Below are 15,443 nucleotides of genomic sequence, written 5' to 3'. Positions count from 1 at the left end.
ATAATGTTTGCAGTGTGGCAGGATGCATTATCCTGCAGAGAGTGATCACTGCCACAGGGGAATATCGTTGTCATGAAGGGGTGTACTTGGTCTGCAGCAATGTTTAGGCAATACGTGTCAAAGTAACATCGACATGGATACTAGGACCCAAGGTTTCCCAGTAGAACAATACACAGAACATCACGCTACCTCTCATAGTGCATCCTGATGCCATCTCTTCCCCAGGTAAATGACACAAATGCACCTGGCCATCCACATGATGTAACAGATAACATGACTCATCAGACCAGACCACCTTCTTTCATTGCTCCACGATCCAGTTCTGACAGGTGCTTTCACCAGTGGACAGGGGTCAGCATGGGTGCTCTGACTGGGTTTTGGCTATGCAGCCCCATATGCAACAAGCTGCGATGCACTCTGTGTTCTGACACCTTTCTATCATAGCCAGCACCTTCGGGGAGGTACTGACCATTGCATAACACGAACACCACACAAGACCTGCCATTTTGGAGATGCTCCCTATCCGTATGCTTGCACATTTTTCCTGCTTCTAACACGTCAATTCAAGAAATGACTGCTCACTTCCTATTTACTTTGCATATACACCTATTCCCAACTTGTCGTATACTTTAAATCATGCCTAGATTACAGAACTGTATCTATATAATGTAAATTCTATGTGAAAATAGCATTGTAGTTATTATAATGTATTGTTTAGGGAAAAATGACATTGTACATGCACATTACAGTACGAGTACAGCACTGCCACAAACCAGTGCTTGATAACAACTAAGTTAGGAAGCTGAGCAGTGGATGTCTGAACAACAGACAGTGTGCTGACACACATCAAGCTCAATCCACGCTTACGCACTTTGCACACCAATTTGAAATTGTGCATTTTGGCGTTAAAGCTGTTTCCCAAATCACAACTGTTCAAACCGAGGTAAGATGCAGGGCTGACTACATTTGTATATATCTCTCAGCCCATGGTCTCAACCCTAGGTCACACAGCTTTACTGTTTTGCCCTACTGTACATGTGGGGGACCCCCTCTGGTGGTTGTGAGAAAGCAGTTAGAGGTTGCAAATTGATTCTCACAATATGACATGTTACAAATTAAAAAATGTCATTCCATATTAACTGTAAGACAAGTAATTGCATTACATCTACCAAGACGGAACCCCCCATCGAGTGATGGGACTCCCACCCTCCAGGTCATCAATATCAAGATCACAGACTGAAACGTTTAGCAACCCATGCTCTACATTATATCATGACACTAACAAAAACAGAACATGGTCATAGTGGGAAGGCACATCTATAGTTTCCGACAGTTTTCACTCATCATGTCCCCTGAATAACAGCTCCTGTCCAAAAATTAAATGTCATCAATCAGCCTTTTCAGAATCTCATTGTTTTTCTTCACTGTGTCATTGTGTTTGGTTAAATGAAGTTGCACAGCTTCGCCAACAAATCAATCGTCACTCGGGTTACCACTAACACTTTTTAAAATAAGGGAGGCCATCCCCCACCTCCCTGGGTCCATGACGATAAAATCTGCAGGGGGGAGGGGTTGATCACACAGTCCAAACATTTTGAGACAAATCACATTGCTATATTGGTGTGAAATGGGACGTATTTTATTTTTCAATACAGGGTGATTGCTGGCATGCAGGGCCATGTATCAGGCAGGCCATTTATTTGGTGACCCTGGAGCACTTTGTGTGACTTGTCTTAATGGGTACTTTCCCATCACAGGAAATTGTCTCAGTAACCAGAACCGTTTTCTGGAACTAGGAAATTCTCCCCTTTATTTTTAAATAATTCAATAAAAGGTATTACATTACAGATAATCTTTAAATTGTATTTCGCAATAACGCTGTTATTTTCACCTCAACACAAATTATTTCCCATAATGCAAATGTGAAATGTGAAAATAATTTCACAATATAGTTCAATTTTTCACATTGTAAGCATGCATTTTTATACCGTGTCAAAATGATACAAATGTACATATTAAAAAAGTCTAAGATATACTGAGGGCAGGCTAATACTTTTTTATTCAAGGGCAAAGGGTTCAGTCTGTAATGCATTGTGTTGGTTGCCATATGATAATATTTCGCCTTTTAATCGAGCTCAAATTTTGCTCAAAATTTGTGAAAATTTCAACAAAGAGGTTCATTATTTTTGTCTGATACGCTGAATTATATGTCTGACTTGGAGCAAGTTAAGTAAAAGTAGTCAGGGACAGGGTGGGACTGGATTTCTGACTGGGAGTTCAAGCTCCCAGACAGCCCAATACAAAACCATATAAACAATCATACTATTATACAGTGGTACCTTAGAACTCGAATTTAATCCATTCAGAACTCAGGTACGAATCCTAAAAAGTTCGAGTTCTGATCGAATTTTCCCCATAAGAAATAATGGAAAACCAATTAATTGGTATTTAATGTAGGAACAAAAGCAAAACATGAGAAAAAAATAAAGTGAGTGTATGCCATGCGGTCCATTGTTTATTTTTATTATTACTCTGTATTCGTTAATTTGTTTGTAAATCGCAAACTTTTAGGTTGTAACATTTGTACAACTATTGCATAACTTTTGGTGAGCAATGGCTACCAAAATGATATAAAGTACAGTGTATACCTGATATTTTCAATAAAAAAGCACTATCACCAACAACCAATGCTATCACAGAGAATGCGAGGCTGAGACTGAAGCATTACCCTTTGTTTCCACTGAGAGACATGCCACGTGACTCATTTCCCCGCGCGTACAAGTTATCTTAGGTCGGAGTTCACGGTTCGACTTCTGAGATTCAGATCGAGTTCTAGGTCATTTTTTTTTAACTGGTTGGTTCGACTTTTAAGAAATTAGAGTTCTAATGAGTTCGATTACTGAGGTACCACTGTATGTTTCTATTAACATATCCATTATGTAGACTTTTGAAAGAACATTCTTACCTACACGCTTTAATTTTGCCACCTCTGAATGTGGCTTGAGCAATCAGATCTCGATGCGTTTTCAATGCATTTTGGGTGCGCTCACACCTGTGCTGTCTACTTGTAATCGGATCACGCATGTTAATAACAGATGTGAACAGGGCCTTAAATGTCACCTGCTATCACCATTCCCCTTCTGCTGCCACTAAGCAGCAATGCTTCAATTTTGGGACAAGTTGTCTCGAAATTTGGCCGGTCCCAGTTCCTCACCCATACAATGTGCCTACAAAGTTCCAAAGATCCTTCAAATACTTTTTCAGTTCTAACTATCATTCTAACAAAATCAAGTGTCAAAACTGTCCTTTTCATTGATATCACTATGACGCCCCTTTCGTTTTTGGCTGATCTGTCTCGAAACTTAATCAGTTGCAGGTTGTTATACATGAAATGCCTCTGCAACATTTGAAAATCATTCATAAAATAATTTTTGAGTTATTGTCTTAACAAGAAAGCATTTGCAGGGCGGTGGACTGGTCCTAAAACCAGACGCATTCCCTGTCCAGGGCATACAATAAATAGATATCTTTCAACTATACCTGTGGTAAACTGAAAGCAATCGTCCCTGGAACCACACTGTGGTGGCTCTTGACAGTGAAGACGAACTTGTGGGTGGGTGTGGTCTTCACAGTCACATGTCTGCAGGGAATAGCAGCGGGTTAACAAAACAATCAGATCTGAGTAGCCTGTAGAACAGAAACAGTTGAAATTACAACAACACATTATTCAAAAAACTCAGAGGAACATATCTGATTAACACATATTGAGAGAATGGGACAGAGTCAATAAATTAAAAATGTAGTTAGTTTCACTATCAATTAATTAGTATTTAAAACTAATAATGATAGGTTTTCTACATCCTTACTGTTCTAGAATAAACAAATAGAAAGACAATGTTACTCCTTAAAATGCTCCACAATTTTTCTCACACTGGCAACAAGGTCACTTACACTTCGTTGCAATAGCAGCCCCTCAAATTGCAGCAAATGCACAAAACAGCCTAAGCTAGCGAGTCCCAAATCATCTATTGTTTTTTTCAAATTACTCACGTTGTCTCACACTCCACTAAATGCTACTCCCACCTCTCAAAACTTTGTTTTTACAAAGACTGCAAACCGCTTTCCTACTAGTTGCTGTTAAAAGCATCAAAGACTTCCAGATCGTCATCCTCTTAGCTGATGTTCTTACGCTCCTGTATATGCATGACATCGCAGGAGGCAGAAGTCACTGCGCTCACACACACTGAGTAGCAAAAAACTGAGGGGCAGCATTAGTGTTCAGCTTGAATGTCACAAAAGCACATCTAAAATGGGAAAGAGCTGTCATGCAATTGATTGTACAAATAGATTTAACACGAAGTAGGAGCTATCTTTTTAGAGAATGTTTAGAGAAACCTAAATAAGTAAGTATTGGAAGTGGATTGGTCACATATGACTGATACCAGATCCGTCAAGCAGGTCTGGATTGGCTCCGATACCGATCCGAATATCGAATCGGTGCATCTCTAATATAGACATTAAGTTAAAAATGGAGTACAAATATCATATTTTGTGTTATATAAATATTTTAATTATATAAATATTTTATTGTTGCACCATTGATAGACAACATACTCAATCTGGTCTGCAGGTAATCTATCTATAATAGCCTTTTGTATCACAAAAGGGATTCATAAATATCTGAGAAGAAACAAAAACAAATTAGAAACAATGACTTCTCTGTATATCAGTTGTCTCACTACAACTGGTTGTACTTACTGCCCAGACTGAAGGTCCTTTTCGCTCACCACAGCACAGTTAGTCAGTGAAAGCTCATCTGTTGGGCATCGAGCTGCTTGCATCGTCTGAAGAAAAGAGAGAATTTGATAAAGTTCCAGTAATACACCAAAAATGCAACTTTCATTATAGCACAATGACACAAAGGGCCTCTTTAGGGTGTTAGCTGTTCTGTCCAACTCTGAAGAGATCTGAACTTTCCTATGGAAAAAACACTGCAGTTGTGAAGATTGTGAGATTGGAATCTTACTCAGACACCAAGTGCAATTTTCTGTTTAATATATTTTTAATTGGTTACTAATCACTTATCCAGTTAAGAAGGAATATGTACATAGTAACAAATACAAATAAAATATTTAGAATGGAGTACATTTCACAATCAGGCCAAAATTTCACAGGTAAGCAAGCTATCCCTAATTGACAAAAATCACGTGGAGAAATGATCCTATAAACCTCATGTCTTTGCACTGGTTTGCGGACCACCCTGCTGAGTATGAAAGTGAAGTCAGACTCAACATGACCGGGCAGCTTACAGATACCTACCTCGAAGCAACACAGCATATTACCACTAAATTTATTTCGGGGTTATGAGGAGAGCTCAGCATTTGCCGTTTGTAATGGTTATCTACTTCCCTGCACACAACCTGTAGCTGTGAAACCAAACCAAGAGAAGAAGAGCAGCCTTCGGAGTCAATAGATTTTTTTCTCCATTTTCTTCACCATAATTTGTAAATATATATATATATCATAGACAACAATAAATTCCCTCCCCCCAGTGTGGCTAGGCATGAACTGGGGAGGGGGCGCGTAAGTGATGTTCACAGCAATGGCAGCTTACCCGAACTTCAATACAGTAATGCTGTAGGATGCTACATTACAGTTCACCCCAACTCTTGAGAGTACTTCAACTGGAAACCAGCCACAGAAGATGATTTAATCAGAGGCCCTGCTTGTTGTTCCTATCTAAAATGATTTCTGAGAACATTCAGCTTTTATTTCAGGTTAATCATTTGTTACTAGCAAGGTACTCCGGCCATGAAGCTTGCATACTGTGAAATGCAAATCTTTTAAAGCTTTTATCCATATACATCTGAAATCACACTAAATCCTTTCCTGTTGACACAGGTGCGGCAGCATCAGATTCCGAACTTTTCCGTTTTTCAGCCAAGCATAAGCCATTCACAGTAGCATTTATACAGGCAGCCTTGTCAATGCTAGAGCATGTCTAAACACACCGGGTTACTGCAGCTGAAAGACATGCATAAGGCCTGGAGACCCTCTGCATCCACAGCCGCAATATCACTCCTGTCCACTTGGGACAGCATTTGATGGCCAGTTAGAGATAACTGAATGAAAACAGGCTTTTGCCAATTCTATCCAAAAATGAGACAGGGCACAAACTATAACACCCACTATAACAGCAAAAGAAATGAAGCATTAGCATATTTGTCTTAGCTTAATGCTTCTTCCCATACCCATTCGGCAATCTGAAAGGCTGTCACCCTAAACCTTTCACTCTTTCAAACAGAAACAAAAAGCTTGCACTTCACATCTTCTGCACCACTGATAAACCGTACATTGGAAATTGTGTCATCGCATCAAGGTTGTCGTGGTGCTGGATTTTAAAAAGAAACTATATTTATAAATATTATAACGTGTAATAATAGGCATATAAACCATTCTGAGCAGAAAAAAAAATCATGTAAAATATTTCTCAACATCAATACATTTACCTTATATCTTTCTGAAATGTAATATACAACAAAAGAGCCAAATGTACCCCGTGGATTTATCATCAACATTCTGGCTAAGGCAAGCGTCCTGAGCACTGTACCTTCTCTGCAGGCAGTGCAGCCAAACGAAAGCAGTTAGTCATTGTGACAGCATGCAGCCTCATCTTTCCACTCACTGTAGGGTACAGCGTTATATTTCAGAAAGTGTTAAGATTGCAAGTGAGTGATTAAATAATTCTACTGAAACAGATCAAACAAAAAAAAAACAACTTTTTCATGTGTTCTTCTTTAGCATTCTCCCCAAATTAAGCAAAATTGCCGTCATACACCAACTGACTCTGCCCGGTTGTCAAAACCATCTATTCATTTAAAACAAAAATGGTGTTGTGTTAATGAGGATTACAAACATCCCCCAGGACAACTGACATATTGTTTTTCTTGCTTTCAATAAAATATACATACCTTGAAAAATATTACGACCTGGGGGCCAAACGTACGCAAGGGAAAGGGAGGGGAAGAGGATATCAGATACAGATCGCAAAAATGCCAAAATCCCCGTTATGGTACTCCAGTCGGTAGTTCAGTGCATCGAAAGAAGCATTTCAAATTAATAATGAAGTGGGTTCAGAGTTGAGGTCAATTCTCACATTACTACTGACATGTCTGTTAACATAAAATGTACATTCTGATTTTGACAACTGGACAAATCAGTCTACCAAAACATACCACTTAATTGCAATTAGAGAAAGTAAATTAATTTTGAAGTAAATTGTCAGATCTCTTCACAATGAAATTGACCCCAAGTCTTGAAACAGAGAAACTGAGCATATACATTTACATTGAGGAGTAACTCAACAGCTGATTTTTTTCATGTTTTTCTTGCCTAAGTGTTTGTAACATTGTAACAAATTTTCTTGTAAAGTACCGTTGAAGAAACACTATTATATATACACACGCACATTATATTACATATTACATACACACAGACACACACACACATTGATCTGTAATGTAAAGATACTCAAACTCCAATAGAGACATTCTCACTGGACAATCAGGCATCTTCTGTCATGGAGGGTGAGGGATTTCATTGGGTCTTTCATCACTCATCAGAGGTCTCTAATTACCAGCCAGCGACATCATCATAATTCATTATTAAATCTGTGCCGCTGATCAATCTTTCATTTTCCACTAAATAAAAAACAATATAATGTCATTCCACTAATCCCCAAATCAATAGTACTTCCTTGATGTGTTTTCATTACAGTTCAGTAGTTGGCCGTTTGACAGTTTACACTGGCTTCTTTCCCTGTTTAATAATATAAATTCAGAAGTTCTGCTTTCTTTGTATTCCATTAATAGTGTATAATTAAGTGCCCATGCTAATACTTAAAAAAAAACCTCAGTGAAGTCAAAAGGTTTGAATTTATGTTACCATAATCAAATCGATTCGTGATAGAAATGAAAGACTTCTGACTCATCAAATCGTTCCCTCAACAACAGCAATCGAATCGCCTTGTGACCAAAGATTTACACCCCAATAAATATTAAATGTGCCCTTTGTAATTTAAACACAAAGAGTCTGAGAAAAGCTTGAAGAGCCTGAAATATTGCAATACTGACACCTACTGGCAAAAGGGCTTGGAGCTGTCCTTCAGCACCACCCACAAAATGAATTCCATTTTAGCAAGAGGCATTATACACTATGCAACTTTCAGCCTTCTCGAAGCTCTTTAAAATATTTTACGTATTAAGCCAAATGGTCTCACACCATATTAAGTATTCTTCTGCTATGCCTTCTGAAGAGAGCAGCTCAAAAATAATCAGTTACAGCATCCTTTAGGCATTTGTATCACAAACCACAAGGCCACTATTGCCATGTCAAAATTACAAACATTTTTATCATTTTACATCGCTAATCTAAACCAATTGCAAATAAAATCAAATAAGAAGTGTTCATTGCACAACTAAAACATTTATTCTTACTTACATTTTTGTTGACATGTTTTTCTCTATATGCACACTCTATAGTAAAGTATACTATTACTTTAACTCTGTATACCTTCTATATTTTCTGTATTTATGCACAGTCTTCAGAGTGACCAGGTGTACATTTCACTAGTCCAGTAGGTGACCAGGTGTACATTTGTAATGTAAGACCTCTTTTTAATGTACAAGACTGGGATTTTACATTGTAACTCTCTGCACAGCCTGGGATACACTAAGCAATACAAAAGCAATACCAAACATCTGAAAATGCTTTGCTGCACCTTAAAGCACAAAGTAGGCCTACAGGTACAAAAGACGATATGTGTGTTGCTAAATTTGTGTGTGCAGTATTTAAGTTCAAATTATTAACTCTATGGAAGGTTGTATAAAGCTTTTCCAAAAGATTATCAACTTAAGGAATGCCTTTGTATTTATTCTGACTCTAACCTTCCTACTCTGCTCCCAGAAGAAACTAGTTCAAATAGTTTGCAAAAAATGTAAAAGTAGCATGTAACGTTTTTGTTTCACCCCTAATATTAAGGCATTGATCAACCCACATATGTTGCCATAAATTAATCCTGATTAATCATGATTATGTGTTTTTAAAACAGCTGTAAAGAAAATACACTCCTCTGATAATTGATAACACTTTCCCTTTTGCCAGCCTGTATGTTTGTCTCAATATGTATGTTCTGGGACTGATAATACGGACTGAGCATTCTGATGCAGCCAAACATTAGAAATGTTATCTGGAGTTGGCAGGTATTTTCAAGATAGTCATTAAAATTTGGAACTGAACAGACCACTAATAATCTGTGTTAGAATTTTAATTCTGTAAAGGAGCAACTACACTAGTGGCCAAAATAGTGGAAACACCAAGCATTTTTTGCATAATGTTTTAAAAACTATTACACAAATATTGGTGGTAATGTTTATAAACAATCAAAGAATATTTGCAAGAATCATACACTGGATAATTAAATAAGTAATTGGAATAACTGGAATAAAATTCTGCAATTTATAAAAATTAGAAGTGTTTCCACAATTTTGGCCAATAGTATACCAAAGTGAAAAACCATACACACAGCTGATATTGTTATTACAACAGCAACAGAAAAAAGCAAAACAGTTCAGTACTGTGAATAGATAATAAGAATTAAACACAGTGACCAATGAACACAAAGCATGCAGCTGGCTGAGATGATACATGTCTTTTTTATTAAGGCTCCACAGGGAGATAATTCATTACCAACCCCATTCATAGCATTGATCCAAGAGGCACCCTCTTATCTCCTTGTGAGAAAATGCTGTACTCTAAGCAGAAAGTCTAAATATAGCACACCTCAGGGCTTATAAAGGGGAGTGCAAGAGGACAAGCCAGAGGAAGAAGGAATTAGAAATACATTCTCTATTTCAACTACACATATAGTCAGTCTGAAATTAGCATTTCATTTAAATAGGGCTGCACCTAACAGGTATTTTTGTATTGATATATTTGGTGGTTCATTTTTTTCGATTAGTCGACTAATTTAACAGCTAATTTGTTGAATAACCTTAATAAAAAATTCAGCTACACCATAAAAAAAAGCAAATTAATTAGTAAAAAGGTAACATTAAAAGCTTACTAACAGAATATCAGCATTTGATACAGATCTAATACAGATGCTCCTCTACTTGCTTGAAATGTTTGTAAGTCGTTATTCAACATCGTTTTAAGGGTATACGCAAGTACAAAGAACTAGGATATGCTGGGAGTTTGCACGCTACGCTGCTGCGCGGCGGGAGTAGCGGCCAGAAGTTGTACTAGGTGGAATTGGTGCACAGAAAAAAAAATTGATGTTGCAGACAGGAAACAGGAGCCCAATGAACACAATTTGGACTTACAGTCCTCTTCGTTCGTATTTCTGAACGTTCATAAGTTGAAAGTTCCTAAGTAGAGGAGTGTCTGTACTGTCATGACCTGCTCGTCCGATCCTCCCATATGCCACACCCCCACCAGCTGTTTATCGTTATTGTTGGTTAGTCCAATGTATTTAAGTCTGCTTTAGGTATGTTTTCCCCAGTCTGATCATTAACGTTGTAAACGTCTGACGTCCTAAGTTTCTGAGTGTGACTTCCTATAATAAATCCCTCATTCCCCGATTCTCCTGCCTACCCAGTCCGTTCCACGACAAAATACAGTGCAGCAAGGTACGCAAACTTAAAAGCTTTCCAAATAAATATAAAGTCCTGATAGCAAAAGTAACATAATTTAACAAAAGTAATGCAGTTCAGGCAACACTGAATATATAACAAAAACTTGGGTAATTTCGACTGGATACCAGTATAAACAGTCAGATCAGATTTTAACTTTACGTAACACTGGATATAAGAAACTACTGGAGTTTCATCTTAATAACACACAAATTCCTGTTTAGCAGTCCAGCATTAGTGCAAAGAGCTTGCAATAAAAAAATATATCATCATTCCTCTGAAAATAAAGTTTTACTGTCAGCACCCCCCACCCCCCGCCCAAGCTTGGGAAGTAGCTCAGAGGTAAGTAATGGTATCAGCTAAATTACACAAAAATATAATGATCATCAAGAATTTTGATTCCATGCTCATCTGCACAGAAGATCTCCTTTACTAGGCACTACCACCTTGCCCTCTACAAATTTCACGGTGACACGACGCACTGACATATACCACACATTAATTGACATATTCGCATACTCAATTATATCGACACATCATCCCAGCACAACAGACAAGCACAGATACTTTCACAATGTCTATAAACCATTCCAGTACCAGTCCTATGCACAGAGATACAAATATACAGTATGCATCAAACTGAATCACAGTCATCTACAGAATAAACTTCCACAAAATTCTATAATTGGGGTATAGTCAGACTCTGTGGGTCGTGATTGGAAGGTTTCTGGTTCAAATCCTGTGGCTGGAATAGTGGAGCAAGGCCTTTATACCCCAACTGCTCATAGGGTTGCCCTACCCTGCTCTCATCTGTATGTCGTTTTAGATAAAAGTGCCTGTTAAACAGATGACCCAGGCCCTGTACATATATAAAAACAGCTTGTTTCAGAGGTTTGAAGAGAAAATCTGGGAGGGTTTTTATAAAAATAAATACTCAAAAAAATCTTAGGGGGGGGCACGGTGGTGCAGTGGTTAGCACTATCACCTCACACCTCTGGGACTGGGGTTCGAGTTACCGCCAGAGTTCCATGTGTGTGGAGTTTGCATGTTCTCCCCGTGTTATTGTGGGGTTTCCTCTGAGTATTCCAGTTTCCCCCCACAGTCCAAAAACATGCTGAGGCTAATTGGAGTTGCCAAATTGCCTGTAGGTGTCCATGTGTGAGTGAATGGTGTGTGTGTGCCCTGTGATGGGTTAACACCTCATCCTGGGTTGCTTCATGCCTTGTGCCTGTTGCCTCCGGGATAGGCTCTGGAACCCCCCCCCCCCCGCCTCCCAACCCTGAATAAGAAAAAAGTAAGAAAGGAAAAAATCTCAATGACTCAAAAGTCACTCAGAACAGCTATGTGAGAGTTTGTGAAATACTCAAAAAGGTGAATATGGAATAATCATATGGTGGGCAGCGTGTGGCTCAGGGTGCTGTGCCTGTAATCACAAGTTCGCCGGTTCAAACCCAGCCTCAGCAGGTCTGCGGCTCCTTGAGCAAGGCCCTTGACCCCCAGCTCCCTGGGCGCCCTAATAGGTGGCAGCTTACGCTACAAAGAGCAAGTTGAGGGAGGCGTAAAAAGAATTTCCCCACAGGGACAATAAAGGATTGATTATTATTATTATTACAGTATCAGAAAGCAGGTCTGGCATTGAATTTATGCCATACAGTACCAGCAATAAGATCAAGAACAGTAACATTAAACAATTAATGCAATATGTTTAAGAAATATGGACATAAAACAATAAGATGATTTTGAGAATTACACCATTTAAGTGAGCATAAGCACTGGAATAAAGCAAGTAATTTACTTTAAGTAGGGTAGAAGTATTTAATCACATGTTACTCACACTGAGCTAATGCAAGTCTACAACTTCAACACAGCAACTTAGCCTGCAAACTACTGACATCACAGACTGTTGGTATCTTCCTTTGAGATGCTTTGTCACGTCTTTGGGCAGCCATTCTCTACTGTGTGCTTTCTGTGATCAGCAAATTGTCCCAGAACATGCGCTCACCTAAAACACGATTATGAACTGAAAAGTGATATTATTACAATGGTAAAACACATATGCAAAAATACCAAACAGCTGACAAAGATGACAGTCTGAACTTGCACCAAATATTTCATACTCAGTAAATGCTGATTTATTTAGTGCTGCACTGTGTGAGGAGGAAACTTTGACATAATGCAATTAGTCATAATCATAATAATTTGCTGAACATAGACATTTTATTCATGTTCAGACTACAGCTGCCTTTCCAAGTTGCAGATCTCAATACAACTCTGCAAATATGCGGGATGAGATGGAACAAGCCACTAGATCCAGGGTTCCACCACTAACAAATCAGCAACAACTAAAGAAAGTTATGGGTTTGGAATGAGTTATGGGATACCTTTAGTCATGTGACATCTCACAGGAAACACGTGACCTCAACTCTGTGTTACAAAAAGCTTAACCTTAACCCTAACCGTAACCGGAGCTCTTAAAGATCACGTGATTCCTGTGGAGGTGACGTATTTCGGGTGGAGCTCCATTCTACAGGCGTCTGCAGCTAGACCCTCTTGGGGCCTGTACCAGGTATTCGGTGTTCCTGATTGGCTGGGAGCTGGGAGGGAGCAAAAACGTGGACAGTCCAGTGGCCTGTACTACGAAGCGGGGTTACTGGCTTACAGGGGTAACTTCTCAAATTTAAGGTGGTCTGGGAAAAATGTAAGTGAGCGAATATGAAGTCCATTTAAACTGTGGTACCTTAAATCCGACAAGTAACCCCGCTTTGTAGTACAGGCCACAGGGTTCCCCGAGGACTGGGTTGGGAAACACTGCATTAATGTGTATATTTTCCTAATCTCATGTCAGTGAATCTCGAAACCTAACGTTAATGTGTTTCTATACCATTGTGTCCTACTTAAAAGCCCATAAAGGCATGCACAGTGTTTGTAGACATTCTTAGTTTAGTAAAAACTTAGATTAGTAAACACTAAAATCCTTCAGCTTTTTATTACTGTGACATGACAGTATAAACAACAAATGCACACCGTATCATCCGCCATCTTTACACCTTGTATCCTTATATGGTAATTGTGTGATATCATGCTCCGCCCACATATCGCTCCGCCCCTTCCCGCAGGCTGCAGTGAGGACCCTCTCAGGCAGTGGATGGAGTTATGGATCACTGCTGCGCTTTCTTGGTGCATTTGCTGATTCCACTGTCATTGTGTTCCTTGCGCATGGTTGCCCATTTCACCCAAACTATTGGCAAAGTCTCATGGGGTCAAATTTAGCTACTCATTTGCAGCTTCCGATTCATTTAGCTTCTTATTCGTAGCATCTTATTTCACGACTTAAGTTATTCCCAGCTTCCTTAATGGGAATGTTCGCAGCGGCACATACTGCACAGTTTATAGTTAAGACACTTTGAAAATACGAAATAAAATGTGAATAGAATTTTTAAGCTGTAGCACACATATTTATGCAGGTATGCTACTGTAAGGAAACACTGAAATTAGCCTAGCCCAGGCTGCCATGTTTCCAGCTAATTAGCCTATAACACGTACCTATCTAGCCCAGGCTAATTTCAGTGTCCTTATAGTTGCGTGCCTGCTGTGTACTATGCATTTCATATTTGCCTTACCCAAGATGAATGTAACCTCCACATTCCATTTGGAAATGTGGCTTCTTATTCAAATCAATGTGTACAATTGCTCAAAGTGTCATGCAACCAGTTCACTGGTACGAAAGAAAAATCACATTATGATTGGGTAATTCCACCACTTTCATTAAAGGGAGACTTGTGAAATTCTTATATGAAATAAATATACGTGCTACAGCGTAATCCGACACTCGTGTTTTGTGTCTAGCCAAAAAATCAGTCAAATATGAAGGAAAAGCAGCACTGTAAAATTATGCAAAAACAAAGTAGCACCACAGTTTTGTATTAAGCAAATGCAAAAATCTACCCCTTGCAACTTTTGGTCAAAACAGTACATCAAATTAAACTTTAAATTATCATGCTTGGAATTCGAAACATTCACTGAGGGACAGCAGGGACTTCTGCAGGCAGCAAAAAGGATGAGAAATACACATGGAAAAGAGGTGAGAATGTCAGTGTTATGTTGTCCAAATTCATTAGGTTAACAGGTTGTTTAAAATGTATTATAATACGTATAATAATGTTTTCATTGGTAAAGGGACATATTAGGATTAGGGTTCATAATAGATTATGATTAGACCACATATAAATTTCCACAAATCGCAAATCGTGGGTGGCAAACCTACCAGTGAAGCTGCGAATAAGAAGCTAACTTTAGCCACGAAATAAGACGCTGCGAATAAGAAGCTAAATGAATCGGAAGGTGCAAATAAGTAGCCGTGTGTAACTGCCATTAGTGTGGGCGACACAAATGACTCTGTGGAAGGAACACAAAGACAACGGAATTGGCAAACGTACTGAGAAAGTGCAGCAGTGATCCATAGCTCAGCCCACTCCCATGCTCCAATTAACATATATTTACATGTTGTGAACTTGAAAATGAAAAAGCAAAGTAGGAAATGAAAAGTCAAATCAGAAAATGAAAAGACAAAAAGGTTTTTTAATTATATTTTTAATTTTTTCGCATCTGACTCATGAGTGGAAAATTAAAATGCAAATTGTGCTATTTCATTTTAATTTTCATTTTGGCAGGATTTTTGCAGAAAATACCTCCCATAGTAAACTACTGCATGCAAAAGCAAGCTCTCTTGTGTTTGTGAAGGGAGAAGAATCG

General features: G+C 38.6%; 1 protein-coding gene across 3 annotated transcripts in view; it reads right to left on the bottom strand.

Annotated features, from left to right (window-relative positions):
* LOC111859762 (vesicle-fusing ATPase-like) overlaps positions 1 to 15,443 on the bottom strand; it is a 44,566-nt gene that overhangs the window by 26,815 nt on the left and 2,308 nt on the right. For 2 of the 3 annotated variants that reach the window (XM_023842731.2, XM_023842733.2), the window contains exons 2-4: positions 6,972 to 6,989; positions 4,759 to 4,844; positions 3,541 to 3,640 (exon numbers count right to left, since the gene is read on the bottom strand). In XM_023842731.2, coding sequence (XP_023698499.1) covers positions 3,541 to 3,640; positions 4,759 to 4,844; positions 6,972 to 6,989 — 204 coding nt within the window. The remainder of the gene's footprint in view (positions 1 to 3,540; positions 3,641 to 4,758; positions 4,845 to 6,971; positions 6,990 to 15,443) is intronic. The other variant, XM_023842732.2, reaches the window with a different exon arrangement.

The sequence above is a fragment of the Paramormyrops kingsleyae genome, chromosome 22 (assembly GCF_048594095.1).
Source record: "Paramormyrops kingsleyae isolate MSU_618 chromosome 22, PKINGS_0.4, whole genome shotgun sequence".
NCBI classification, from domain to species: Eukaryota; Metazoa; Chordata; class Actinopteri; order Osteoglossiformes; family Mormyridae; genus Paramormyrops; species Paramormyrops kingsleyae.
The sequence above is the reverse complement of the archived record's forward strand: the minus strand, read 5'-3'. Positions and strand labels throughout refer to the sequence as shown.